General features: G+C 50.5%; 10 protein-coding genes across 10 annotated transcripts; 7 read left to right on the forward strand and 3 right to left on the reverse strand.

Annotated features, from left to right (window-relative positions):
* Nucleotides 1-5,566: 5,566 nt before the first annotated feature.
* LTS14_009780 (uncharacterized protein) lies at nt 5,567-6,542 on the forward strand (the record flags this gene model as incomplete). Its single annotated transcript, XM_064842460.1, has 3 exons — nt 5,567-5,654; nt 5,701-6,234; nt 6,283-6,542. The coding sequence occupies 3 exons, from the start codon at nt 5,567-5,569 to the stop codon at nt 6,540-6,542; spliced, it is 882 nt and encodes a 293-aa protein (XP_064689854.1).
* Nucleotides 6,543-6,936: 394 nt separating this feature from the next.
* On the forward strand, nt 6,937-9,082 carry LTS14_009781 (uncharacterized protein; the record flags this gene model as incomplete). The annotated part of the gene is made up of 8 exons (XM_064842461.1): nt 6,937-7,241; nt 7,299-7,567; nt 7,617-7,809; nt 7,863-8,069; nt 8,141-8,363; nt 8,425-8,658; nt 8,714-8,834; nt 8,889-9,082. The coding sequence occupies 8 exons, from the start codon at nt 6,937-6,939 to the stop codon at nt 9,080-9,082; spliced, it is 1,746 nt and encodes a 581-aa protein (XP_064689855.1).
* Nucleotides 9,083-9,586: 504 nt separating this feature from the next.
* On the forward strand, nt 9,587-10,721 carry LTS14_009782 (uncharacterized protein; the record flags this gene model as incomplete). Its single annotated transcript, XM_064842462.1, has 3 exons — nt 9,587-9,852; nt 9,918-10,255; nt 10,297-10,721. The coding sequence occupies 3 exons, from the start codon at nt 9,587-9,589 to the stop codon at nt 10,719-10,721; spliced, it is 1,029 nt and encodes a 342-aa protein (XP_064689856.1).
* Nucleotides 10,722-11,092: 371 nt separating this feature from the next.
* ERG28 (ergosterol biosynthesis protein) lies at nt 11,093-11,620 on the forward strand (the record flags this gene model as incomplete). Its single annotated transcript, XM_064842463.1, has 2 exons — nt 11,093-11,158; nt 11,216-11,620. 2 exons carry the CDS (start codon nt 11,093-11,095, stop codon nt 11,618-11,620), a joined length of 471 nt encoding a protein of 156 aa, XP_064689857.1.
* Nucleotides 11,621-11,719: 99 nt separating this feature from the next.
* Nucleotides 11,720-12,582, reverse strand: LTS14_009784 (uncharacterized protein; the record flags this gene model as incomplete). The annotated part of the gene is made up of 2 exons (XM_064842464.1): nt 11,720-11,993; nt 12,029-12,582. 2 exons carry the CDS (start codon nt 12,580-12,582, stop codon nt 11,720-11,722), a joined length of 828 nt encoding a protein of 275 aa, XP_064689858.1.
* Nucleotides 12,583-13,345: 763 nt separating this feature from the next.
* On the reverse strand, nt 13,346-14,289 carry TIF35 (translation initiation factor eIF3 subunit g; the record flags this gene model as incomplete). The annotated part of the gene is made up of 2 exons (XM_064842465.1): nt 13,346-13,570; nt 13,627-14,289. The coding sequence occupies 2 exons, from the start codon at nt 14,287-14,289 to the stop codon at nt 13,346-13,348; spliced, it is 888 nt and encodes a 295-aa protein (XP_064689859.1).
* Nucleotides 14,290-19,227: 4,938 nt separating this feature from the next.
* On the forward strand, nt 19,228-21,584 carry LTS14_009786 (uncharacterized protein; the record flags this gene model as incomplete). Its single annotated transcript, XM_064842466.1, has 5 exons — nt 19,228-19,521; nt 19,576-19,603; nt 19,659-20,353; nt 20,411-21,210; nt 21,269-21,584. 5 exons carry the CDS (start codon nt 19,228-19,230, stop codon nt 21,582-21,584), a joined length of 2,133 nt encoding a protein of 710 aa, XP_064689860.1.
* Nucleotides 21,585-22,499: 915 nt separating this feature from the next.
* Nucleotides 22,500-23,828, reverse strand: STR3 (cystathionine beta-lyase; the record flags this gene model as incomplete). The annotated part of the gene is made up of 1 exon (XM_064842467.1): nt 22,500-23,828. One exon carries the CDS (start codon nt 23,826-23,828, stop codon nt 22,500-22,502), a length of 1,329 nt encoding a protein of 442 aa, XP_064689861.1.
* A 378-nt stretch (nt 23,829-24,206) lies between these two features.
* Nucleotides 24,207-25,423, forward strand: LTS14_009788 (uncharacterized protein; the record flags this gene model as incomplete). The annotated part of the gene is made up of 4 exons (XM_064842468.1): nt 24,207-24,362; nt 24,524-25,059; nt 25,120-25,235; nt 25,299-25,423. The coding sequence occupies 4 exons, from the start codon at nt 24,207-24,209 to the stop codon at nt 25,421-25,423; spliced, it is 933 nt and encodes a 310-aa protein (XP_064689862.1).
* Nucleotides 25,424-25,838: 415 nt separating this feature from the next.
* LTS14_009789 (uncharacterized protein) lies at nt 25,839-26,827 on the forward strand (the record flags this gene model as incomplete). The annotated part of the gene is made up of 2 exons (XM_064842469.1): nt 25,839-26,488; nt 26,545-26,827. 2 exons carry the CDS (start codon nt 25,839-25,841, stop codon nt 26,825-26,827), a joined length of 933 nt encoding a protein of 310 aa, XP_064689863.1.
* Between the last annotated feature and the right edge of the window lie 97 nt (nt 26,828-26,924).

Here is a 26,924-nt window from a genome sequence, read left to right on the forward strand (position 1 = left end):
GTAGTAGCGCACAAGGCGATCGAGCACAAGGCAGCCTAACTGCGGGGCCGTAATCGTCTTGCTGCAGGGAATGAAGTATATGTACTTAGTTAGCCTGTCGACCATAACTAGGATACCGTCGTAGTGTACTCCCGTCACCGGGTTAGGTAACTTGGGAAGATCGATTATAAAGTCTATTATAACTTCTTCCTATAGTTTTTCGGGTAGTTCCCGGAATTGTAAGTTGCCGTACTTCGCGTGGCGCGAAGACTTGTTCTTGTTGCAACTAACACACTTCCTAATGTATTCTAAGACTTTTCGTCTCATGTCTAAGAAGGCGAAGTTCCGTCGAATGTGTTCTATAGTTCGAGCAACACCTAGGTAACCACAGTCTTCCCCGTCGTAGTAATCTCGAATACAGTCGTTCTCCTTAAGTGGCGGTACCTTGTACTTGCCATGTTCGACTAGGAATTCTTCGTCGTCGTCCCGCAGAACCCGAAGAGTTAAGTTGAACTCTTAAGTCTTTGTACTAAGGCTTCCGTCCTTATTAACCTTTAGCACCTGTTTTGGTTTGGGCTCGTTGCCCTCCGTGTAGTCGCTTCGTCTGCTTAGCGCATCGGCGCGCCCATTGTCTTTTCCTAGAGTATAAATGATGTTAAACTTGTACTATCTAAGTAGCTCTAACCATCGACACTGTCGTCTCGAAAGATCTTTAGTAGTCGTAAAGAATTACAGATTCTTGTAATCCGAGTAGATAGTTAGTCCTGTAGCTCCTTTATAGTATATTCTCCAGTGTCGTAATGCTGCGACGATCGCAAGCAGTTCCTTATCGTAGATCTCGTAGTTTTGTTCCGCTAGCGTTATCTTCCTTAAGAAGTACGCGATTAGGTGTCGATTTCTATTGTGCTCCTATATAAGGCAAGCACCAATAGCAAAGTCGGAGGCATCGGTTTCGATAATAACATCTCGTTCTAGGTCGAACATAGCGAGCGTTGGTGCGGATACACTAAGTTCTTTTAGCTTTTGAAAGGCTTGCTCCTATGTCGTCGTCCAATCCTATTAGATATCCTTTTTCGTCAGGTTAGTTAAGGGTGTAGCTATCCTTAAGTAATCCTTAATAAATTTTCGGTTGTAGTTAGCTAGTCCGAGGAATGCTTAAATGTCTCGGACTGTCGTTGGGGTAGGCCATTCTATAATTGACTTAATCTTTTCTAGATCTATACGAATACCGTTAACTCCAACGATAAAGCCTAAGAAGTCGACCTCCTTACAGAAGAACTTGCACTTCTCGGGTGTAGTCTTAAAGCCTGAATTGCCAAGGCGTTCGAGTACCTCGCCGACGTGTCTAGCGTGTAATTCTCGAGAACCATTTGTGAAGATGAGCACATCGTCTATATAGGCGATTACTATAATGTCGAGGACGTCTCGTAGAGCGTCGTTAACAACTTCTTAGCATGTTACTAGCGCATTTGTTAAGCCCATTAGCATAACTCGGAATTAGTACAGTCCGAAGCGCGTTCTAAAGGCTGTCTTCCATTCTTCTCCGGGTGCTATGCGTACCGCGTAGAAGGCGTCCCGTAGGTCGATCTTCGAATACTATATAGAACCCGTAAGTCGGTTCTTTATTTCTTTGATGTTTGGTAGCGGATATCGGTTCTTAATCGTTATTAAGTTTAGTCGTCTGTAGTCGATAACTATACGTAATTTTCCTCCTTTCTTTGGAACAAACATTAAGGGTAAAGCGGCAGGCGATTGGGATTTCTTAATCCATCCCCTAGACAGGTTCTTGTCTATCTAGCTTCGCTACTCTTCTAGCTCTCGTTGTAATAATGCGTAAAGTGGTCCCTATAGTGGTTCCTTACTAGGCTGGATTGGTATCTTGTAATCCTATAGTCTGTGTATAGGTAAGGCCGCAAGCCCTATCTCTTCCTAAAAGAGGCGTTTCCATCGTGTAAACTCTTTAGGGATTCCTGGAGGTGCGTCCTTGTCCTCCTTCGCTCTAACTTGTTAATCCGGTGGATCCATTCCGGCATCTGTCGAGCTTGGGCTACTACGTAGCTCCTGTTTCGGTTGTTAATTAGCTGTGTATGTATACTGTCGTTCCTCATCTACCGCTGAACTCTGCCGGCGTGTAGGCTCGATGTCGGTAACGCATACGCATCGCTCAAATGTAAGTACTCTCGTTTTCTATTCTATATGTGGGTTGTAACGTTCCAACTAAGGCGTACCTAATACGATATCGTGTCTAGCTATAGGCACGACATCTAGGACTATCGTCTCGTGGTGCTATTGCATCGTTAGGGATAGTGGCATCGTTTCACTATCCACGTCGGGTAGGGATAAGCTATCGACGGCCATTAGCTTGTATCCGCCATTCTTTTTTCTCCGTGTTGCGATCCCGTGTCGTTGTACGAATTGGGCTAATATAAACGTTCCGTTGGCTCCGGAGTCGATCATTGCCATTGTTTCGTGTCCTTATATAATGCATTTGGTGCGTAGGACTGCTACTAAAGTCTGTTAAACATTCGTGTTGTTGAGTTCCCGTAATCTGTTCTTACCAACGGGCTCTCCTAGTTTTTTGTCTCTAGAGCTACTAGAAGCTCGGGGTCCTTAAGGCAGACTTCCCAACTAAGGGGTCCATCCTTAGGCTATAGTGTAATTCTTCCTCGTTCGATACTTGTCGATACTAGTCCTTTAGTCGATAATAACAGTTTACCGAAAATCTGTCCCTTCTACACTAGTAGTAGTAGGAGTCTGTAGGCTGTAGCGTGTAACCATTTGTATAACGCAGTCTTGCACTGCTGGATTATCTCTTATTCCGTAATAAGGTCGTTCTGCTAGTTTTCCTATATCGTGTAGATCTCGTCGAATCGCTGTGTAAGCACCTTAACGTGGTCTCGCATGTTCTTACTAATGTAGATCCCGTCTGGGGCGTAATATCCTCCAGATCCGTCGAACTTGCTTCCTATCGGGGGTATATCTCGTACATAGGTTTGCCCTCCTTCGAGGTTAATTTGTCGATAATTCCAAAATTCCCTCCGTAGGTTGTTAAGTAGCAAGTCAAAGTTGTTTCGATGTAGTCGTCGTTTCCCTTGCACCTTCGGGAAGACTTCCTCGTGTTGTCTAACTATTATAAGAATTATTCGTCTAATTGGTTCTAGTGCGTCGACACTAAAGTTAAGTGTTTCGTTATCGCTATTATTGTCGTCGTCGGTGTATTCGTATTCTAATAACTCGGGCGTGTTCTCGTGACCGTCCTTAGAGTCTAGTATAACAGGGGTTAGCGCGAAGCTTCCCTAATGGTACATCACGACTAGTTGTCTTAATTCTTCTTCGTCGTCGGATTCCTCCTCCTAAGGTTGTTGTGTTTCTTGTAGGGTTATATCCTCCTACCTAAGTAGAGGTAGAGACCTTCCTCGGGCGTAAATGCCGTCGTCTCTATCCTACTATAGTTGCCGTTATCGAACTAGCACTAGTTCGAACATAGGGGGCTAATACGTAGCACTATTAGATCCCTATAATTCCGTCGAATTGAACTCTCGACGAGGCTTACTCGGAAACTATCCTAAGTCTATCTTGCTCGAGTAGTAAGTCGTATAGGAGTCGTTGTAACATCCTATCTAGTGTAGTTGTTTATATTCGCTATCTAGGTCCTTTCCGATACTTTCTCCGATCTTTATTATCGTATCGCGGATAACGTAAATGTCGTCCGTAGAGACCGTTCCGAGTAGTTCGAGGAACTTGTTTTCCTATTTAATAATTTCGTCCTTACGATTAGGGTATCGTTTCCTTATTAAGCTTATCGTATTAGTAATTTCGGATTATATTTGTCGTATAGCATTGCTATTAGCTAATTCCTTATTAACGTGCATTCCTAACTAAATAACGTTAATAGCTTCCTAAATATGTTCGGCAAATAGATTACGTCGTTCTATAACGTTAATCTCTATAGCGTTAACCTCCCTAAGATCCGCCTTGTAGTTCTGCTATAGTTGTACCTTGCGGTTACGGCAGTCTCGTACGTAGTGTCCTTCCTTTCCGTACGAATAGCACTTTAGTCCTTACTTTTTACCCTAGGCGTAGTTCTTGCCCTTAGCTCCTGCTCTGTTGTTCTTACCTCCTCCAAATTTGCGTTAAGTAGCGTCGAGTTCTATAGCGTTAGGGTCGCGACGTTGCTATCCTCCGGTCCGGCCGTAGGGAGTATAGCTAGTTCGTCCGCGGTCCTAATTAGTATTACGTTTTTCTATGTATCGTTCGTAGAGCATATCGTCTACCTTAATTGCAGCCTCCTACAAGTATTCTAAGGTGTCTTAGCGTCCTCTGTATCTTATAAGCTCGTCCTTAACGTTGTCTTTAAGTCCTCGATAATATATAGATCTTAGTACATTGCCGTCCTATCTAGTACGAGTAGAAACCTCTTTAAACTTAGCGGTATACTAGGATACGGAGGCCTTTTGCGTAACGTGTTAGATGTTCCGGATAGCGACTTGCTAGTTATTGCTAAGTCTATAGATTCCCTTAACCTGTTTAGCGAACTCCGAGAAGTCGGCAAAGATCCCGTCTAGGTCTCTGTTCTCGAGTAGAACTATAGTTAATTTAGGACGTATCTAGCTTTAAGCTTCGCCCCGAAGGTAGGATGCTGCGATGCGGTAGCGTCGTTGTTTACTTATAATACCTTTAAGGGAGAAGTATAGCATAATCTAGTTTAACTAGTTATCGAGCTTATTACGATCCCTATAGAAGAAGTCCGGCTTAGCGGAATACTTTGTCCTGTCTTTATTAGTAGAGGCACTAGCTCGAGTAGTCGAAGCTATACTAACGTCCCTTTCGTTGTTAGGAGCTATTTGTTTACTTAGGGTACTTACCTACTATAAGGGTGTTCAAAATGTTATATACCTACGGTATAAGGGGGTTAGAGCTCGTTAGACGAGTAAGTTCTAAGCGATAGGTCGGGTAAGTAACTACTCTAAGGTTTAACCTTTTAGCGGGTTAGTAACTTAGGTTAAATACGAACTATCTATATAGGAAAGGGCTTATCTATATATATAGGAGATTCGTGTTCTAACTAGCTACTAGTCCGCTAGACTACTCGTCTAGTCGGATAGCTAGTTACGTGTCTGTCCAAGGTTTAGTAAAGTTAGCTAGTTACGTAATTCGCGGGTGCGCCCTTAGCGCTTCCCTTTAAGGCTAAAATGACTGGTCCTTATTCTCCCTCTCTGCACCCTATGTCACATGTTCGTAACACCCTCCGTCTTTGACACCGTCTCGACGGACTATCATGCAGGTATTGCGAGCATGCTAGGTTCATCATTTACACGGCGAATCATACCGCAAATCGATTCAGAGTAATGCAGGCCTTTCTCGGGCAAGAGGACAGGCTTGAATCGTGCACAGACTCGACACGAGGAACATGGAAGCCCGGCACTCGTATTGTCCACTTTATGCCCTCTATTGAGCACGAGGTATATTGGACAGACATGGAGCGCTTTCAAACACTCACGGCTGTTGGAGACCGGTATCGAATGCTACTCGGAACAGCCCTACAAGAAAGGACACACCCGGTGGCAGTTGAGTAGCTCAGAGCAGTATGGTTCATAACGGCACCAATGGAAATGGCGTCTGCCCTAGAGGGCTCCTAGACGGCAGACTTGCGGTCATCACAGGCTCATCTCGAGGTACTATCCCTTGCCACCATCAGTACAATCCGCTCATGTTCGTCAGGCATCGGAGCTGCAGTCGCCCACAACCTCGCCTCGAAGGGTTGTTCAGTTGTCATTCACTACAATTCTCCCAAATCTAGCAAAGATGCAATTGAATTGGCTGAAGCACTACGCACTAGCTATGGCGTTGACTGCATTGTATTGCAGGCAGATCTCAGCGCAGATGGTGGCCCGGAGGATTTCATCGCAGCCATCAAAGACCAATGGACCACATCGCACCCGTCCTTCCAGATTGATATCCTGATCAACAATGCGGGTATGGTGCACAACGCGATTCTAGGCGAGTGCAACTCCACAGACTTTTACAAAGTCTACCGGATCAACACCCTGGCACCACTATTGACGATGCAAGCGGTCATGCCGTTTCTGCCTAACGATCGGAGTGGCAGAGTTGTGAACGTATCCTCTGTGTCATCAACTACGGGATTTGTGGATCAGAGTATATATGGTGGCTCGAAAGCTGCTCTTGAAGCCTGCACAAAGTCTTGGGCTCGTCAGCTCGCCGAGCGATGTACAGTCAATGCGGTCAATCCTGGTGAGCAATTATACTTGATACTTCAAGCAGCTTCCTGACTCGATATAGGACCTGTCAAGACCGAAATGTGGGGTGGTCTGACAGAGAAGTTCGTGGAAGACATGAGGCCTTACATCCACCTTACTCCACTTATGGCAGTGCAAGACACTGATAGTGATGAGGCCAAGGCGGAGGCGAAATTACTGGGCGGCGTGCCAGCCGAAGCTGATAAGATCGCGGGCATCATTGGGATGTTGTGCTCCGCGGAAAGTGCTTGGTGTACTGGCCAGGTGATCTGTGCAAATGGCGGTATGAGGATGAGTGAGTGAGGTTTCGGCTAGGTGCTTTACCACCCCAGAGCGTATGATGATAAGCATAAGTCGAAACAACCCCACAGTCACCGTAACGCGACCAAGTCAGCCATAAGAGCAGGACAGACGACGGCTACACATCATTGGGTGGCTATCGGCACGTCATCCCGATAACAGTCTGCCATACCCGTCTACCGGATGTGGAGTAGCTATCGAGTCATTGTTCACGACTTGGCATTCATGGAGGGCTCGATACGAGAGCAGCACTACTCCGCACAGCACAAGGCGGCAGGCACGGGATGGTGCGGGCCTGCGACGAGTGCCATAAGGAGCACGATATATATACGTTTGCGGAGTGCCCCATGGGGTTTACTGCATGATTACATCGAGCCAAACAGCAGATCAGAACGCTATGACAGTCAACCAGATGGATGCATCCGTCAAGGCCGACCCAACAGTCCATCTTGAGAAGGGATCACAGTCTGAGGACTCTTCTGACCATGGCTTGCCGTCAGATGAAAAGACTGATGGCAAGATCCCCCGAGTTGAGAGCACGGCTGAGACAGATGCTTTCATCGACCTCATGAACGCCCAGCTTGCGCCTGTGGAGAAGAGATCGTCTATCTTTCGACCTACTTTCAAGGATCCGCGCTACTTTACTTGGACTATGGTCTTGTTCGCTTCGATGGACGGCTTACTGTTCGGCCTCGACCAGTCGTACGTCTTGCTCTCGATCGAATGGTAAGACGGTCTACTGAACTCCCTCTGCCACAGATCAATATCGGGCGCCAATCTCACGTTGCCATATGATCTTGGCTTTACCGTAAGACAGCAAAGTCTCGTAAACGGTTTGATGCCTGCTGGAGCCGTCGTCGGCGCACTTCTACTGTCGCCCGTAAATGAATACTTTGGCAGGCGAGGAGCCATCATCCTTTCCACTATCCTATACACCATTGGCGCGGCACTCGAAGCTGGAGCAATGGACTATGCCATGATGTTGTCCGGACGACTTGTACTCGGATTGGGCATTGGCATCGAGACAGGTTCGATACAACAATTAGGCTGTCTGGCAAACCATACTGACACTCTCAGGTACCGTGCCTGTGTACGTTGCTGAAACGGTGGAGAGGCGCTTCCGAGGCAATCTGGTATCGTTGTATCAATTCAATATTGCTCTAGGTGAGGTATTTGGCTTTGTTGTGGCTGCCATCTTCATTAGAGTCAAAGGCAATTGGCGGTACATCCTCGGATCCTCAATCGTCTTCTCAGTTATCATGTTTACTGGGTATGACCACTGTACCCACCAAAGTGCCCGCACAAATTACTGACTAGAACTAGTATGCTATTTCTCCCGGAATCACCAAGATACCTAGCACACTCTGGGAAGACCTTGGAAGCCTTCGCAGTCTGGAAGCGTATCCGAGGCCTCAACGATCCTGCTTCTCGCGCTGAATTCCACATCATGGTCTTGAGTGTTGAAGAGCGAGAGCGAGAGAAGGCGAATAAGACTGGTGGCAATCACTTCGCATGGTTGGATCTCTTCCGGTGCGTGCATGATGCCGTGCTGCGGCCGAATATGATATACTGTTTCGGCACACCTTACTGATAATCGACAGGGTCCCTCGTGCTCGCCGAGCATTCGTCTACGCCAACACTATGATGCTGCTTGGCCAATTCGTCGGAATCAACGGCATAATGTACTACATGAGTGTGTTAATGACGCAGATTGGATTCGATCCTGTTACCGCCGTCTACATGTCCATGGTAGGCGGAGGGTCACTATGGCTCGGAACTATACCTGGAATTCTGTACATGGAGAAGTTTGGTCGCCGCTTCTGGGCAAGTAGCGCCGAAAAGATAGCGTTGCGACTACATGCGACTGACTTGGGCGATCATACAGGCGAATACCATGCTCCCTGGATTCTTTATCGGCCTCGTCTTGATCGGCGTCAGCTACACTCTTGACCTTGTCACCCAGCAGACAGCGACCGTAGGCCTATATATTACGGGCTTGATCCTATACATGGGTTTTTATGGTACTTACGCCTGCCTCACCTGGGTCATCCCGTCTGAGGTGTATCCTACATATCTTCGCAGCTATGGCATGACCAGCTCAACCGCGATGATAAACTTGGTTGGCGTTGTCAAGCACCGTGGGTACGATCAATTGCTGACTCTAATTCCTCTAGGGCAACTTCGTCATCTCCTACAACTTCACCGGCATGCAAGAGGCCATGACCAAGCCCGGTCTCACACTCGGTTTCTTCGGCGGCATCGCAGTAATTGGCTGGTTCTATCAGATGATCTTCAGTAAGCATTGACCCTCACATTTGAGCGCATGAGACCCAGACTGATTACATTCAGTGCCCGAGACGAAGAACTTGACATTGGGGGAAATCGACATTGTGTTCTCGAAGCCTACCAAGCGGTTGGCTCAGGAGAATATCAGCAATGTGACCAAAGCCGCTTCTCAGATCGCTCACTTCCGGTTCAAAGAATTATTTGCTGATGTTACTAAGGAGCGGGTCGAGCTAGACCGGGAGGTCTTTGGCCACTAGGAGGAGCATCAAATTTTGTTGCAATGGACTGGCCTGAATGATAGCCTGTGCGACTAATCTAGGTTGCGATTTCAAGTGCTCGTCGATCTTCTGGTAGCCAGAGGTGATGTGCGTCGTCTAGTATATCCAATAGCAAAGCCAACATCCCAGTTGAAACATCACATTGATGTATTATTCCAGCAGTAGTGTCTTTGCGGTGCTGATCCACCGGGCGCTGGGGTACCTTGGACACTCTAGGTGCGCCCTAGCAATCGCTAGGTAGCTCCATCCAATCACCGGAGCTTCCACGACCGTTTCAAGGTTGTAGTATTGAATCGGAAGCAACGGCTGAGAGCCAAGAGACAAGGGATGGTACCGAAACGAGGACACATGCTTTCACTGTGTCTGCGGAGTACACTCTTCAATGGATCCAGGATACCGGTCAGATATGCAGAAGTCGCTGAGAGTAACGATCCAAAACACTACTGTCATGTTCCTAACCACATGCTAGGCTTGACTATCACCATGTCGTCCGTCTTCATGAATAAGATAGCAATCGCTACTCGAAGTAGCAATAGGAGTCGAGTCTTCGGGCAGAAGGCGAGAACGATAATGTCCTTTACGCTCAACACAGGCGCAAAGATACCTGCCATAGGGTTCGGCACTTTCCAAGACCCAGATGCCCAAGAAGATGCAGTATGCCAAGCACTTCAAAAAGGACTACGTCTCATCGATACTGCCAGAGTTTATGATGTCGAGAAGCAAGTCGGGAGAGGTGTGAAGAAAACCGGGTACGTAGGAGGAATGAATTCGCCGTCGAAGGCAGTACAGGCGAGAGACTTACTTCCGTTTGTAGTGTCAAGAGAGAAGATATCTTCATAGCAACGAAGCTATGGTGCAACGACTACCATCCCGAAACTGTCTCCCGAGCGCTTGAAGATTCTCTGAGCGACCTGGACACGCCTTATGTAGATCTATTGCTCATGCATTATCCATGCACTTTTGCCAGCGGCGCCGACCGATTCCCGCGAGACGCCAGTGGCAAGATGATTCATGGTAAGACTGATTATGTCGATACATGGCGAGCGCTGGAGAGACTCGTTGGCGAAGGCAGGGTACGAGCGATTGGCGTCTCAAACTTCAGCAAAGGCGAGGTGCAACGACTTCTCGATGAGACTTCTGTCGTTAGTCACAGTACGTTTGAGTCGAGTGTCGTTGCCGTGCTGATTCTACAGGAAAGATCCCAGCCGTACACCAGATGGAAGTCCACCCCTACCTCCAGCAACAAACCTTCAGCGACTGGCATCGGAGATTGGGAATCCATATCATCCAATTCAGTCCTTTGGGAAACATGAACGACTTCTACCGCCAAACTGGCTGGAGCAAGGAGATCTCGCACATGATGCGGGTCATCGATCAGCCCGTGCTGAAGTCCATTGGCGAGAAGTACGGTAAGAGTCCTGTCCAAGTCGTGCTCGCTTGGGGCGTGAACCATGGACGGTCCGTTATCCCGAAAAGTGTTGTCGATTGGCAGATCGATGAGAATGTTGCTGCAGATTTCGAGTTGGAGAGGGAGGACATGGAGATAATCTCGGAGTTGGACGCGAAGGCCAGATGTGTGTACCGTGATATACAGGGTGCAGTGTGTCTACTAATGTAATTGTAGTCAATGACCCGAGTCTGGATTATGGATGGCGATTGTACAGTGATCTGGAAGGAACGGAGGGCAGTCGTAGCGGTGCGACCCATTGATTGCAGGCCGGTGGGCGGAATACAGGAGAACGAGGGCCTTTCCAGGGTGAAGATCGGGAGCAGCGAGCTGCAGGCAATGCCAAGGTCACAACCACGTGCCGGGAGTAATGTACACGTGGTTTGGCGGGCGGTGGAGTTCAAGTTTGCCGAACTCCGAGCTCCGCAATGTAGAAGCTCAAGCATGCCACATGCTTGCAGCCGATATCTGTAGTAATACAGTACGCTCAAGGACGCTTCAGCTCACTCTCATACAATCATCGCATCGTATACACAGACGCCATGTCACCAACGCTCTCATCATACTTGCCGCCCAACGACGGCTTCCTGCCGTACTGGCTGCTCTTCGTACGTCGTGGACACGACGCCTGAGCCGCGTCAAAATTTGTGCTTACTATACGTCAGGTCTCAATCGTCTCCATAGGCAACAGTGCACAAGCCTACCTCTCCCTCGCTGGCACCCGCGAAGTCTACGCCGGCCCGGCTCAAAGCATACCTAGCGGCATCCCCGCCAGCACAATCAGCAAGACGAAGCAGAACAACTCCCCAGTCACCGATCTCTCGGCACGCACCTTCGGGACATGGACTGCCCTGAGCAGTATCATCCGTTTGTACGCCGCCTACAACATCCATGATCCTCTCATATACCAGCTTGGCTTGTGGACATATGCCATAGCCTTCGCCCACTTCACCAGCGAATGGTTAGTCTTTGGCACAGCGCGATGGGGTAGGGGACTGGCTGGACCGATCTTTATTGCAACTGGGACATTGACTTGGATGTTGACTCAGTGCAATTACTATGTGCGATGATGAACTCAAGCAATGCTAAGAAACCTCCACCCGCTTCACCTCCATCATTGCCACGCCCATTGGTTTCTCACGTTCAAGTCATCACAACCTACAGACCCTTCACGGCAACAGCTGATAAAACTTCGGCCTGACCTTTCGCCTGTTCTCAATCTTATTGTCGAGCTTCGCGCCCAAGATAGCTGCCGCCTGACAGCCCTCCTGGCCCACCATTCTCAACAAATTCAGGCTCCGATTCCTTCTGGCCAACTGATCCACACTTGCAATCAATGACTTATCGGTATGTTCACCGCAGAAGGCATAAAGAATGTCTCGCATAATCAACAGCTGCTCGTATCCGAAATCACCAAACCATCCATCCAGATAGCCGCAAAGGCTGTCAAAATAGCCGTAGCGTATCAGCTTGTCTACAATCGTTTCAACACCGCTGCCTCTCTCTCTCTCTCGTCAGCCACAGAGCCCGGCAGAGACTTGTTGTTCTCAAGTCGATTGACAACCCACATCAACCGCCTGAAAGCTGGCTCAATCTCGTCCTCAAGTCGCCAACTCCTGATCTGGAATCGTGGGCGTAGTCTTTCATGTCGAGTCGGCAGGCGACACGCGTCGACCCCGAAGCTATGTTGACTTTCTTCATACCAGCGCGACAACCTTTCGAGCTCTGTTTTGCCTTCGGCCAGACGGCGCAGGTGGTTGAGAGTAGAGGTGGTGCAGGCCTTGTTGCTTTTCATTTCGCCTTCGGCTACGATGGGATCTTCCGGTATCGCTTGCACGAGACGGAGGCCTAGGATACTATTGAAGAGCGCGTAGGCGGGTTGGTAGATGTTGGTGAGGCTGTATAGGTCGCGAGGAGAGTTGACGGCGATGCGCTCCATTATTGAGAGGGTGAGCTCGTTGGGCAACTTGTAGAAGTGGCAAGGTGGTTTGGGCGGCATTCTGGTAACTGATGTGGTGAGTGAGAGAGGCATGGTGTCCGGTTATTGTGTCTCGAAATCGGCTTGGTTCAAGACAAGATGGGACTGCAAGAACTGTGCGGCTGCAAATAGGAGGTTTGGGTCGCTGAGTCATGGGTGAGCAGCGTATTTGAGCTTCTTGCAACGTAGGAGCTAGTGCGAGGATATTGTCCTCACTCGTTCGAGGAAACAGCTTGGACCGAACGGGCCCGACGAGAGGTAAGCATTTTCATGGCTGGTTTGGTGATATCCTCGACAAAGATGAGCTCGACACAAACACTCCAAGACAACTGTGCATCATTTCCATACCTTGGCCGGCTAGATGGACAGCCTACCTACTTATGGCAGCCAGCAGTCATCCCACCAGCCTTCTTCGCAATAGTATATCATGGCCTTGCTTGATACGTTCAAGCAGTAGGCGGCGAAGATAACACCTTCGACTCCCGGTTCGCTCCGAGCTGCCACTGCTGGCGTCTGCACAGTTTGCGCATCAACAACCAACATGCGGCAGAGACAAATCAACCTCTTCCGGTGATACTTAGCGCTCCGCAAATGGGATGGTTACCTATAGCTATGGGAGTGGTTGGTGCGGGCATGGTACGGCATTTCGGCGCGAGAGTCATATCGCTTTAATTACCTGGCATTCTCGTTGCCGCAAAGTGTGTAGTGTTCATGCGGAAAGTAAGGTGTTGAATTTAGGCATAAAATCTAGCTATCCGTAATTTGTACAGCCAGCAGTAGTGACCGCGAACGGCCCTTGGGGTGAAGAAGCAAAGTCTTAAGTAGCCTTCTTTGCAAACTCCACCTTCAAGATCAGATGACCAAAACCATACCCATCCACCTTTTCGCACGCCCTCGACGCGTCGCTGCGGTCAGCATATGACACGAAAGCGAAACCCTTAGCTCTGCCCGTCTCCCTGTCCTTGGCCAAGAAAACACGAGTAACGCGACCGTGGCGCTCAAAGATTTCGCGGAGGTCGGACTCTTCAGCAAACTCGGAGACCTGGCAATATCGTCAGTAAGACTGAATTCAAAAGCTGTAGGGACCAAGAAACTCACGTTAGTGACACGCAACGTAGCCAGATCATCCCGCTCGTATTTCCCACCCATCCTCTCGCCACCACCAGCCCCAGCAGCACCCTTGCGCAGATGTGGCGGTACATAGTTGCTACCTCCTGCACCCGCCCCAGCCGCACCAGCAGTATCATCAGCATCCTCACCCAAATCCGCCGCGGCGCCTCCTTCAGCGCCCTCAGGCGCCATGGTATCTTTGAAAGGACACTTGGTCGTGAAGTGGTCACCACTGCAGATACGACATTTGATCTGCATCTTCTTCAGCTGCTCCGCCTTGCGATCCTCCTCGGGCGCTTTCTCCTGCACTTGACCGCTCTTGTAGCCCATCACGGGGCGGAAGATTATGTTCTCACCAAGGGTCGTGGTATCTGGTCGCGGACCGGCGGGTTTGCCTGCCTCGGGCCCGATCTTGGCCCATTGTCGTCGCTCTGCCACACGAGGATTCTCCTTCTTCTTGACTACTGTGCGGCGGATACGTTGAGTGCGCTTTACGCGTTTCCCATCCTCGTTCAAGAAGACAGTAATTATTGTCTCTGTGCCATCCTTGTTCTTGGTGATTTGTGGTGGTGGGATGGCGGTCGCCAAGTCTTCGGTATCATCCTCTGCCCAGTCTGTTCGGCCAGGGATGTTCTGCACGTTCGCCGCCATGGTGGTGAGGTAATGTTGTGACTTCCTGTCTGGGAGGCGAAGGATGTCCGGAATATCGGAGTGAAGTCGTTGTCTTCGATAGATCCAACGGTTCTAGTGTCGTTCCAAATTTGCATCACGCACATACTGGTGGCGTGGCGCGAGGTGACTCCACCGTCGGAGCGGCGCGGGCCGGGCCTGTGGCGTTCGTCGGGCTTCGAACTATCATCGTCTCGACATACAGATATTCACTAATCCATTTTACGATAATATTAGCAATCCTCCCTCAAATTCTGGACTGTTATGGGAGACGATACCAAGCTTCATAATAGGCAAGAGTAAGATGCTTGTGGAAGCTCGGAATGCTGCTGCCCAAGTCAGGAGATCGCCCACAGCCAGGAAACTTCACCCGCTTCGGCATCAGAGAACTTTGTAGATCGCCACCACATCAGTACAGTAAAGACAAATCCGACCTCGAGTGACTAGATCGGGTAGCAAGACCGACTTGTCTCCGTGCGTTGCATCGGTTCGAAAGATCCTCATGATTCCTGCCCTTCTGGCTCATCAAATCACTGGTTCAGACTGTGCACAGCATGCACATCATTACCACTCTGTTGGTATATGATACGTACAACCGGTAGATATCCGGTGCGGAGCTACCAACAGCTTGGGTTGCGATATCTCCTGCATCTCTATACGGTGCGTCGACACGGCTTGCCAGGCGCCTCGATGCACTCTTTCGACTGCCACTTTGCTTTGTACTATACTGTTGGTATTGGGCATATCGCCGCCCAGTCATTGACAGCGCTGATCACCTACGGCCAAAAGATGCAGCTGGCCCTTGGCTCTACTATCGTGACCTACTGCGAGTTCGTGCGTAGCAATCTGCAGAACAAGGCTGGCGTTCCAATATATGGCTGATAAGTACACTGGATCTAGTAGAGGTCGCACCAGCATCATATCTGCCCGGTCGTTGTGGCTGCCGCTATTTCAATATACATGCTCGCCCTGTACAAGTTCATATTTGAAAGCAACAATACGGTGGGATGTAGCTCTGCATCAAGAGCATATGAGGCTCCTGCAGGCAGTTCTCTGCCATCGTGAGATATAGAATGGTCAATAGCCCAGAGTAGTGTACTGGATTTGGCCGAAGACAGGCCTTCAACGACTCAGAGTTGACTACATGCAGGCTGCTCCCGGGAGTCTCAATCCCTGTGACGACCCTGTTCGTGATAAGAAACAGACTGTGCATTCGGGTATGTCCTGCGACTAGTTGTACAAAGAAACATTAGAACATCGTGGGTGCCCAGCTGAATTGAAGCGAAAGCGACGCACTGATATCGCTGCCATGGCATTCTGATTCGCGCTCTTGCTCAGGGCAGCATCCATGCACTCGGGGCACTTCTGCTCTGGGCCAACACCATCCGCATCCAGCGGCTTATGCGTACCTCAAGACAGGCTCTCGTCAACATGCCTGTTCTTCCAAGAAACGTGCGATATTTCTCCGTCGGACCGCAGCGCCTAGGTCGTGCATCTGGACATGGGTTTAGATGCTAGGTTGCAGCATGTTCGCTGACCCATGCTCCGGCTCTTAGGAGCCGTGCTTACAGCGTCCGAACCGACGTGTAGGCTACTCGTTGTCTCAACGGCTATACCACTCCGGTTCGCCTGTACTCCGCAGGCCACGGTGCGCTCCGCACAGGGTGGTGACAACGTTCCGTGCTACCGGACCTCCCAGCTCACTGGCCATGCATCGGCGACGAGCCGGTCTTGCGCATGTCGCCGAAGCTCAGATCATGAACGGAGCAAGTGGGGGGAAAGCATGCTGTTGTATGGCAGCTCGACATGTGTATTCAATGTCTCGTCCTACATAGTCGACAGCTTATCAAATCATTGTGACGGGCGGTAGTTCCTCCGTGTGTCGAGGCGGTCTAGGCATGACTTCGAAAATTCCATGCAGGAACCAGCGTTCATGCAGTAGCAGGTCTCATGCTCCGCTGGCATTTGGTGGTTGGAGCTGAATTAGTCCGCGAGCTTCCAGAAAGTAATTATTGCCAATGGATACTGATGTTGCCCTTCCCATCAGGAGCAGCCGTGGACATGGGCGGAGTCCAGATGCCAAGCGCACGATGGACTGTCAGTGCTCATTAGTAAAAGCAGTAGTGTGTCTTACCTTGTCAGGCAGCTGGACATGCTGATGATAAATTTCAGCGCGTGATCATCGAGTTGTTGTTGTTGTTGACGCTTCGCCAGTGCTGATCACCTTGTCAACGATCATTGCCGGACGCAAGTATCTGATAGAGAGTTTCTTCGCTACCAAGCGGAGTTTGCCTTTCGCCCCTCTTTAATAACCTCATCTGCGGCTTTTCTGCTGGGGATTGGATTCGTTGACCCCTACACCGGGCAATGATCATTACGGCACTTGAAGGAAAGTCAAACGCAGCCATCACGAAATTCTGAAATGCATGGGTGCTGTCATGCGAAGTAGAAACACCTTTGCAGCGCCCGGATATACGGAACTGGCCCCATGTCATAGCCCAGAGTACACCAATAGCTATCTGACCTCATTGCGACGCAGCTGACAAACTTCTTAGGGCTCCAACAAGCTCTTTTCCCTTTGCGAAGTCGTCGATGGACGTATGAAGTCCACAAGCCTGAGGATCGGCATGTGGCCCAGGATCATCGACAAGACCGTTTGCTCATCTCTGCCCATTGGGCGAAACCCTGCCAATCATAGCGGCTGTCATGGCGCGAGACATGCATATGCCATGTGCTGACAATCATTACGCAAAACGGTAATCTCGCCGTGTTGTCTTCAACCTTCTACTGCATTGCATGCGCCTCTGAAGTGCCCATAGAGTTCTAAGTTGCGCTGTTAGCAGAAACTACGTCTTTTGCTGCCCAAACGAGTGCGGATTGTCAGCACGCGTTATTCGGAAGGTGATCTTGCTCTCGGCGTGTTAATGCTTTAATGTATCGACTCCGCCAGGCCATGATGGCAATGTCAACGTCTGCTCCGGCCAGGTCGAGGTTTAGTCCTCAATCCGGTGTTGAATCGTGCTCTGCCCAGGCATCCCATGCAACGCCGTATTTTTCGCAGCTCACGTTGAGCGAGGGAGCGCGCCTCGGTGATTCATGCTACTTTCCCCTCCTCAAGTTTTTATGGCTCGGTAGCGAGTCATCACATTGCAGAGAGCACGAGGCTGAAGGTTGCGCATCACTGCCAGTGCCACAAGGAACTTGCTTGCTTACCACGTTTACACTACCGAGACAGCGGCACCGGACGTTATAGCTCAGGCCACCAAACGCCTCTTCTCCACGAGGCATGAATGCCGCCAGCCGCAGCCAGTGTCATGCTGCATGCAGGAGAGATATGCAAGCTGGGTCGTTTGGTGGAAACGTTAACGTCCACAACTCGTATTTTTGCGACAATGGCCCTCGATGCCACATGATTAGCAGAATTCAGAGAAACGTTGCATCGATGAGTGCGGCGAACAGTGCTGACTAGAACCGAAAGAAAATGAGAAGAGAGACACATGCGGAACGGGAATCCACGGTACGAGAGAACTTCCTGCGCCAACGTGAAAATGATGATTAGAGTGAGGCCAAAGCGCCCACATTACGCCAGAATCAGGTTCGGTCCCGATAGCAGACCGAATTAAATTAGCTTGGCAGATTCTTTTGGTATCTCCCTGTCGACGGAAGTGTGAAACGTATAATATATTGCTCTATCATTACAGGTGGACACCAGTGCACCACCCCACCAAAGTCAGCCGTGAGATCCATTATTAGGCTCGGTCGGTGGACATTAGCAAGTCTACTGGCGACGCTGGTTCGAAGGAGGAAGGTAGCGCAAGCTACGGCAAATGAGACTGACTGGTAATGCCCGACCAATACTCCTGTTGGCTCACATATTTCCGATGCTAGAATCCAGACGGCCCTCACTTACGGCTCAGGGAGACTAGCGCGCTTTCTCCCTCTAGCCCCACACGTACCGGCACACATGGATCGTCGACGCAGGCATTGGCGTTCGAACCAGTGCCCGCGACCTGCAGATCTCGTAGTGAGGCAGTCGCTGAAACATGAAGATACGTCTGCATGTGGGCAGCCACATGCTTCCGAATGGCGCTAGATCGGACGCAGATCTACAGCGTGCAGGTTTGAAGGTCGACTAGGCTTGCCGTTCAGGTGTGACCATCTGCAGTAATCGACGAGACGCTTTGGCGGCGGTCTCACATCCATTAAAGACGTGCCGCGAATATGCTGCTTTCGTGATAAGGGTGACCCTGACGAGCTAGGCACAGTCTCCCGCGAACACCAACCCAGCGTCGATCGTCGTTCCAGCAGCAATTAGGCAACGAGTCCGATTGATTACCGTTCGCAGACCTGCTGCTCTCCTGCACGCACCTGCAGCTCGGCCTCGACTCCACGGGCCGGCACTGCTACGACAGAACCTGACTACGTTGCCACGGATTGGGCCGAGCTGTTCGATCGATACTGTGATCTTATAGAACAAAGTCTCGACATCCGGCCGCTGTGCCTCTCGTACTCGGCATCTATCCTGGTCCTGCTGTGCGTCTACAGTTGCAGTCTTACCTCTCACGTTTCAGTGTCAGGCCGTATCACCATCGACTCCCCGAATGTTCACGCCTACATACTTTTGATCAACAGATTCGCGCCACCACTGCTGACATTCGAGTATCTGGAAGCGGCACGCGCCCTTCCCGACGTCAGAAGGTTGCCGGGGTCGTGAGTACGTTTAGGGCGATATAGACCCCTCCATTACTATCGACTACCATCAACGGCGCAAGCTACACAACGTCTTCACTACCTGCGGATCTCAATGGTATTATATGCTCCATTATCCGTCCTCACGATAGAGCAATCGATCGCGAACGGGCTCCTACGGGCCGAGAATTGCCAATATATCGAAACAATACTTTCGGAAAGCCACCAACCATGGACGGACATTATCCACCTCCAGTACCACCTTTGGGTGCATTCTACTCAACTGGGCCACCACCTATGTATCCTCCAGAGCCATATCCGCCTGGCTTGCATCAGCTGCAGACAATGTCTTTGGAAAGTCTGGGAAGCTACCCTGACTACGATGACCCCAACCTAGCCATGCTGCCTCCAGGTCATGTACAAGGTCAGCAGCGGCAACGAAGAAGGCAACCGCAGAGCTCTGAGCATGTGAAGCATCGGCGAACAAGGAGCGGTTGCTACACTTGTCGACAACGTCGGGTAAAGGTAGGATGTTCGCGACCATCATGACGGTAGCCTGTACTAACCTTGCATGTCTAGTGTGACGAGACTCGACCCATCTGTGATCGTAGGTAACCTTCAATCGGCACTATGTCTAGCCATCTACTGACAAGGCTATACAGGCTGTCGGAAGGGCAAACGAGACTGTGCCTATCCTGGCTCATCATCTCCAACCACATCAGGTTCCAAGTCTTCGCATTCTAGCAAGAAAGCTAAAGACGACGGCGCATCAAGTGGATCTGACGAGGACTATGAGGAGGAGTCCAAGAGCCCGTTACACACCATCCTGGATGACGAAGACGCGCTTGATGATAGCGAGTCACCTTCAGGTGTCTCGGACGCGCGCAAACAGTCCAGTGCTTCAACAGCTTCTTCGAGCCAGCAGCTTTCGCCCAGTATCGAGCGCGTACCGGGCTCATCGACCAGGCCAAAGGCCTCACGAACGACTACGAAGCATACAGTGAAGCCAAGCATAACGCAGAACAGTCGATGGGCAAGCCTACCCAAAGAAATCAAAGCATACCTGCGGTACCATCATGAAAGCTTATCGCATCACCACTACGGCTTCAAGTACGACGCTGGCGACTTCCTCAAGTCAACGTTCTTGGAAATCGCCATGAATGATGAAAGCTGGGCGCTACTCCACGGCATCGTCGCGTTCGCGGCATACCATCACGCAGTCCACAACAAGGAGCCCGCGATTTCGAGGTTCCTGATGTACTACAACCAATCCATCAATCTGTTACAGCAATCATTGAAGAAGAAACGTCACAATATCGCGACACTGTTAACAATCCTGCAACTTGCGACTATCGAAGTATGGCCATGTTCTCACATGTATCACAGTATCTTAGCCTTACTGACAGACGAACAGGAGTTTTTGGGGGATTGGAACAACCTTCTCGGCCATCAACGAGCAGCGCATCAACTATTGATGGATCTATTCACTCCTCAGACCATCATGCAAGACGAAACGCGTCGAAGGATCATCGCCTGGTATATCCGCTTCGATCTATTCGCAGGTCTCTTGGCTGGCAATGAAACGAACCTTGATCGTGCTTGGTTCGCCGTATGTGCCGATTTCTACGATCTCCAAGCCCGTGAGCGTCCATCTGACCTTGGTGCGAAGTTCGAGGGCTTCTTCTCTACAGCACGGTTGTTGGCGACTGACGTGACGCTGCTTTTTGCGGCGAGGCACCGGGATAGCATCAGCGACGAGGACTTTGACAAGCGGGTCTCTGATCTGACCCGACAGTTCGACGAGTTCAGGACAACGTTGAAGAATGCTTTCGAGGGGCCGTCTAGCTATGTCCAGGAATTTCCGCTCGCACCTCCTCCGAGTGCAGACGACCTCACTAACTTCCGTGATCCATACTTCCTCTATGGTGGGGATCTTTTCACCATGAATTATGTCTTGATCGACTTTTGGGCTATCGATCTTCACTTTAAGATGAGCCTTGCTAGCATCCGGCGCCAATCACCTCCCCCGGACCTCAGAGAGATTGCTTTGAAGAAATGCAAGATGTTTGAAGCCATACAATATTATGACAAAGGTCCTGCTGGAGGTATCATCGGGTGCCAGGCTAGTCTGGGGATTGCCAGTCTGTGCTTGCCGCACGACAAGAAGCACATTGATTGGTGTCGGCAGAAGTTTGCGCTGATCGAACAGAATGGGTATGCAGTAAAGCAGGTTGCCAGTATGCTAGGATGTGCTCACTGACGTGTGGATTAGATACATCTACCCTTCTGCGCTTCGACAACGCATGACCGGCATCTGGGGCGTGGACGTAAACCACTGGTGGCTGGCCAACGAGGAAGGCTTCCCACAAGTCGTCCGTGCCATTCGTGATTTCGTCGAATACAGGGCGTCAATGCCTCAAGATGCTGCAGCAGCCGATGTTCGAGATATGAGTGGCATCTTCCGAACGCTGAACATGTCGGATGATGGAGGTCTCCCCGAGGATCTCAAAGGATTCACAACCGATTTTGACACCCTTGGATCTGCTATGCAATGGGACGAGAGCAGCCCTGAGCAGCAATGGCCATAGTTCATTCCAACAGCATTCGACGTTTGGCTATGAGCGGATGACCCCGGTTGAGCATGGCCCGGTCCTCCTCGTCTTGACTTCGCGTCCGTCTACACCTGCCTCCCGCTCGAAGGTTGACATCGAGGCACTACGCTGTGCCACAAGCAACCCGGAAGTATAACACAAACGCTTCAAAGATTGACGCAGCCGGGTTTAATGGATCTTATGGCAGTCAGCTTGTAGGCTGATTTGTTTGCATTCTACATGCGGCGTCGAGCCTCGCGCCTGAGGACAAACGACAACGGTCAGTGCCTGCGGCGAAACACCAAGATCGCTTTACCTCTTTACCACAGCGCGAGCCTCGCAAAGGTGACCACATCGCTAACCCCATTCACTGCGGCATTTAGCTTCGATATCCACTCTTCACACATGCAACTCTATAACATTAGACTTTTACGGTCAAGAACGATAACCATAGCTCGACTCCTCCATGACGAGCCTATTCTGCAGTCTCCGCATAATGTCTCACTATGAAGCAGACTCCAATTCCACTCATGTAATAATTCTTCCGCCTACGACATTGCTTCAGCCCGAGTTCTCGTTCACCGTACCGTTGTGGGCTGCAGCTAGGCTATCAAGGAACCTGGTCGATGTAAGCCACAAATTTCCATGATGTCGTTCATTGCAGATGGCTTGAGAATCATTGAGTGATGGCCGACTTTGCGAGAAATGCAGCTTTTGGTGGCTGGCTGGTGCAGCCGGGCAGATGATCTTTGGCATAGCTGTTGATGCCATCATGTCAAGAGAATGAGCATAATTGATGCAGTGGTCCATAATGGCGACCATGTTGAGTTTACGATGATTCTGAAGAGTCTAAGGACCGTCGATTTGACATGGAATGGTTTCGCGTCTATCCAATACAAGTACAAAGCCACTCTACGGCTCGTCAACAACCTGTGTCGTCCTGCCCGTCTCTCCCTCAGCAACACTCAATGCCTCAAACCCCTCGCTTGTCAACCTGACCGCTCCCGCCCTCACGAGTGCCTGACTCAAGTCATCGACCAAATCCGTCAGGTCCTCGATACCTACACACAACCTGATGATATCCTCTGGCAGCGCTCTCTCTTTCCTCGTAGCTGGGTCGATACTCGCGTGGCTCATGCGGCAGGGCATGCTGATTAGACTGTTGACGCAGCCGAAAGAGACTGAGATGCCGAAAAGTTTCGTGCTTTCGACTATGCGCTCGGAAAGATTGATCGAGCCAGTCTCGAAGGACAGTACGGCTCCAGCGCCACGGGCTTGAGACCAGTGCAGTGCATATTGAGAATGGGACTTCAGACCTGGGTAGCGGACTTTGAAACCGTGGTTCTCAAGAAATTCTGCAATTGCCATAGCGTTAGCTTGCTGCTTCTCCATGCGCACAGCCAGGGTCTTGACTCCGCGGAGCAGAAGCCAGGAGTCGAAGGGTGCAAGCCCGCAGCCAGTTGAGTTGATCATGAAGTAAAACTTGTCTCCCAGGCTCGCACTGTTCACGCCGATGATGCCGGCCATGACATCGTGATGTCCAGACAGGTATTTCGTGCCACTCTCGTATGTCACGTCCGCACCAAGGTCCAGAGGGTTCTGTAGGTAAGGAGACATCATGGTGTTGTCTACTGCTACATAGCAGTCTGTGTTGGCCTCGTGGGCGGCGGAACTAATACCAGATATATCCACGATCTTTATCAGAGGATTGGTAGGTGTTTCGAGCAGCACCATGGTGGTCTTGCTGCTCAACGCTGCCTTGACCACGTCCAGCTTCGTGGTATCCACGTGCTTGACATTGATGCCTCCGTTCTCTTTCAAATACGTCAACAGCCTGTTGGTGCCGCCGTAGAGATCGTCGCCCGTCACGACCTCGTCACCGGGCTTGAGGATGCGAGTAATGACATCGCAAGCACCCATTCCCGAGCTCACGACCAACGCCCGATTGGCATTCATAATCTTGGCCATGTGCCTCTCCAAATGCGTACGCGTAGGGTTCCCACTACGCGAGTAATCATATTCCTGTCCTGGACCACCTTTGAAAGTGGCGCTCTGATAGATGGGCATGCTAGAGCTGTTGTACTGGTCACCGCTCTCCGTGTACACCAGCTCGGTGGCGAGAGCATATTTACGGCCATTGCTTGGGCTCGACGGAGCGGGCGATGGAGGCAGGTCGTGACCGTCCAGGTCGAGATGCTTCATGCCTTTGGCAAGGACAGCAGGAGCTGATGGACCAGCCATTGTGTTTGTGGGTGGTGTGAGTGGAGGGGTAGTTTTTTAAAGAGGGCTAGGGACCTCTTCGCTATGTTCTTACGAAGGTGGAATAATGGCTGAAGTCCAAGATGAATTGGTCTTCAGAGGAGTATGTAATGTTATGGTGGTGGTTGTCGTCTGGACGTGGGAAATCGTCTGTGGAGTCACTTATGGCCGAGCCCTCCAAGTCAAATCTCTGCGGAGGCCCGCACGATGCGAAGTGCCGGCTGAATCTGACGCCATCGCCGAAATCGGCAAGAGGACAAAGTGGAGCTCGATGGCGTGCAGTGAATGTCTCGTTGGAAGACATATCATCTCGAGCAAACAGTCAACAATCAAGCTTCCCTCCAGACTCACAAGCTCACCATGTCTGAAATTGTTGACGACAAATCCGAACACTGCATACCGTTCGTACTATCCCGAATCGAACAACACCGAAAGCAGTATGAGTCCAGAGGAGAAAAGCCACCACCATTCTTCGTAGGCTTGAATGGCGTACAAGGCGCAGGCAAAACGACATTGGTAGGTGATACAGCAGTGTAGGCTACTACAGCGAATGCACCCTACGAATAACTCTCATCGCCTTGCCTTGTTCTTGACCACCTCCTCCACCACTCGAGTGTCTTCAGGATATAAAACCATCCACATCATCGTCTCTCGCATCCCAGCTGAGACAGAGGTAGGTAACCACCCTCTCCCAAATCCTCTCCTCTCCACCTCACGATCTCAACGCCTTGGTCCTGTCAATCGACGATCTCTACCTCCCCCATGACCAACAAGAACGACTCGCATCCTCTCACCCACAGAATCCTCTGGTCCAACATCGAGGTCAACCCTCCACCCATGATATCGCCCTCGGTGCCGAGATCTTCTCAGCTCTCGACGCGAGGATGCCGAATATCAAAGTGCCGAGCTACGACAAATCCGCTTTCTCCGGAACTGGCGACAGGAGGCCTGAGAGCGAGTGGGAGATTCTAAATCATGAGTATCGCCCGACAGTCGACGTCATCGTGTTTGAAGGCTGGTGCGTTGGTTTTCGTGCTTTGACTGACCAAGATGTGGAGAGGAAGTGGGAGGCGGCTAAGCAGATGTTCGAACGTGATGGGGAGAAGTACTTGGGTCAGTTGGGGAAGCTGCAGTTGCAGGATGTGTTGTTTGTCAATCAGGCTTTGAGGGGGTATGATGTTCTGACTGATAGGTTTGGAGCGTTTGTGCATATGTGAGTCCTTCTCATGGAGGAAGACGGCGAGGTTTGTTCTTACAGCTGACCTTTGTACAGCGATGCTGAAGATACGCAGTATGTCTACGCCTGGCGTCTACAGCAAGAAGCTGCTCTGCGAGTTTCAAAGGGCACGGGCATGACTGATGAGCAGGTTGTTAATTTCGTGAACGGCTGTGAGTTTCGTTCCACATTTGTTGGTCGAACGGAAGGGGGCTTGAGCTGACAACAAGGTATAGACTACTCAGCCTACGAGCTTTACACAGAAGTCCTACGCCATGGCATCTTTCCAGGGCAAGAGGGCAAACAATTACGACTAGTCGTTGGCAAAGACAGGCGCGTCAAGGAAGTATATAAGATTTGACCAAAGTCGTTCGTGACCAAGTATTTCGCGGTCTCGAGTGCCATGACAGGCTGTTTGACTTGTTACTTCGATGTAGCAGATATCTTTGGTGGTCGAGGGCACAACCATGCCCTAGCAAAAGCAGCCCCGCCCTGCGGCTCCTTCTTATGCGGAGATACAGCTCTGCATGAGCTCTCACAACTGACCTCTTGCTGATTAGCGCTTATGCAGCCTCGGGTGCGCAACGTACCTCGCTTTCGAGTTGGAGTAAGCTGCTACGATGAGCCGAAGGAACACATCTGGCAGATGTGAAGAGCTCTCTTACCGTCTCTGTTTCATAGGACTCGAGATTGTAACCTATGAACGATAGATTCTCGGAGAAAGTAACAAAGTAAAGGCCGCATAGTGTCTGAATTCAACACATACAGCAGGCAAAATGCAAGCTTTCGATCCGTCAGTATCGCTGAAGTCAAGCGCAGCGTTCAACCCATCAGGCCTTGCCGGCAAAAGCGTGATCATCACAGGCGGCGCCTCTGGACTCGGCGAGCAGTTCGCTCACGACTTCGTCAAATATGGAGCATTCGTCACCATTGGCGACGTCAACGAGGAGAATGGTCGGAAAGTCGTCGAAGCACTAGGAGGAGGAAAGAAAGCAGCGTTTGTGAAATGCGACGTTATGTCGTGGTCAGACCAACTCAAGCTGTTCAAGACAGCTTTGTCTTCCTCACCTTCGAAGTCAATTAACGTTGTGTGTGCGAATGCCGGGATCAGTGGGCAGGATGATGTCTTTCTTGACAAGACGGATGGGGATGGTGAGCCCCTTGAACCTGACCTCTCGATCGTGAACATCAATACTATTGGTGTTATGCTTACCGCGAAGTTGGCTTTGCACTATCTCGCACAGGAGTCGGAAGGCAGTGAGGCTGGTGGGAAGTGTCTCATACTCACGGCTAGCTTGGCTGGGTATCTGGAGCTGCCTGGTTCGCCACAGTATACGGCGTCCAAGTTTGCGGTCAGGGGCTTGATGAGGAGTCTGCGGCTTACGGCTCCGATGAAAGAGGTCAGAGTCAACTTAATCGCGCCTTGGTATGTGATAATCACTTTCTATTACCCGTCCGGTTCACTGATGGTGGAGACTGCAGGTACATCAACACGCCTATCATGTCCCAAGAAGTAGCAGACAAGATCAAGTCAAAGGGTATCGAGTTCGCGACCAGAGAGGACGCCGGGGCTGCGGTATTGCATTTGGCTTCAGATCAGTCCTTGAGTGGTAGGGCGGTTGCGATAGTCACGCATGATGTAGACTCGAGAGGGTATATGGATTTGGGAGGTCTGCATGTAGATGATTATGATGATCAAGCTGGGTTTCTGGCGGATGTGACGAGGCAGGTACGAGGCAGTGGGCATCGTATCGGCGCGAAGTAGAATAGTGTTATATGTCGAGAGGAAGCAGAAGAGGATGGTGAGGGGATGAATATAACACTTACGAGAGATTTGGATGCCTGAGGCCACATGAATCTGT

Source organism: Recurvomyces mirabilis (assembly GCF_035927965.1).
Source record: "Recurvomyces mirabilis strain CCFEE 5264 chromosome Unknown scaffold_34, whole genome shotgun sequence".
Lineage (NCBI taxonomy): Eukaryota > Fungi > Ascomycota > Dothideomycetes > Mycosphaerellales > Teratosphaeriaceae > Recurvomyces > Recurvomyces mirabilis.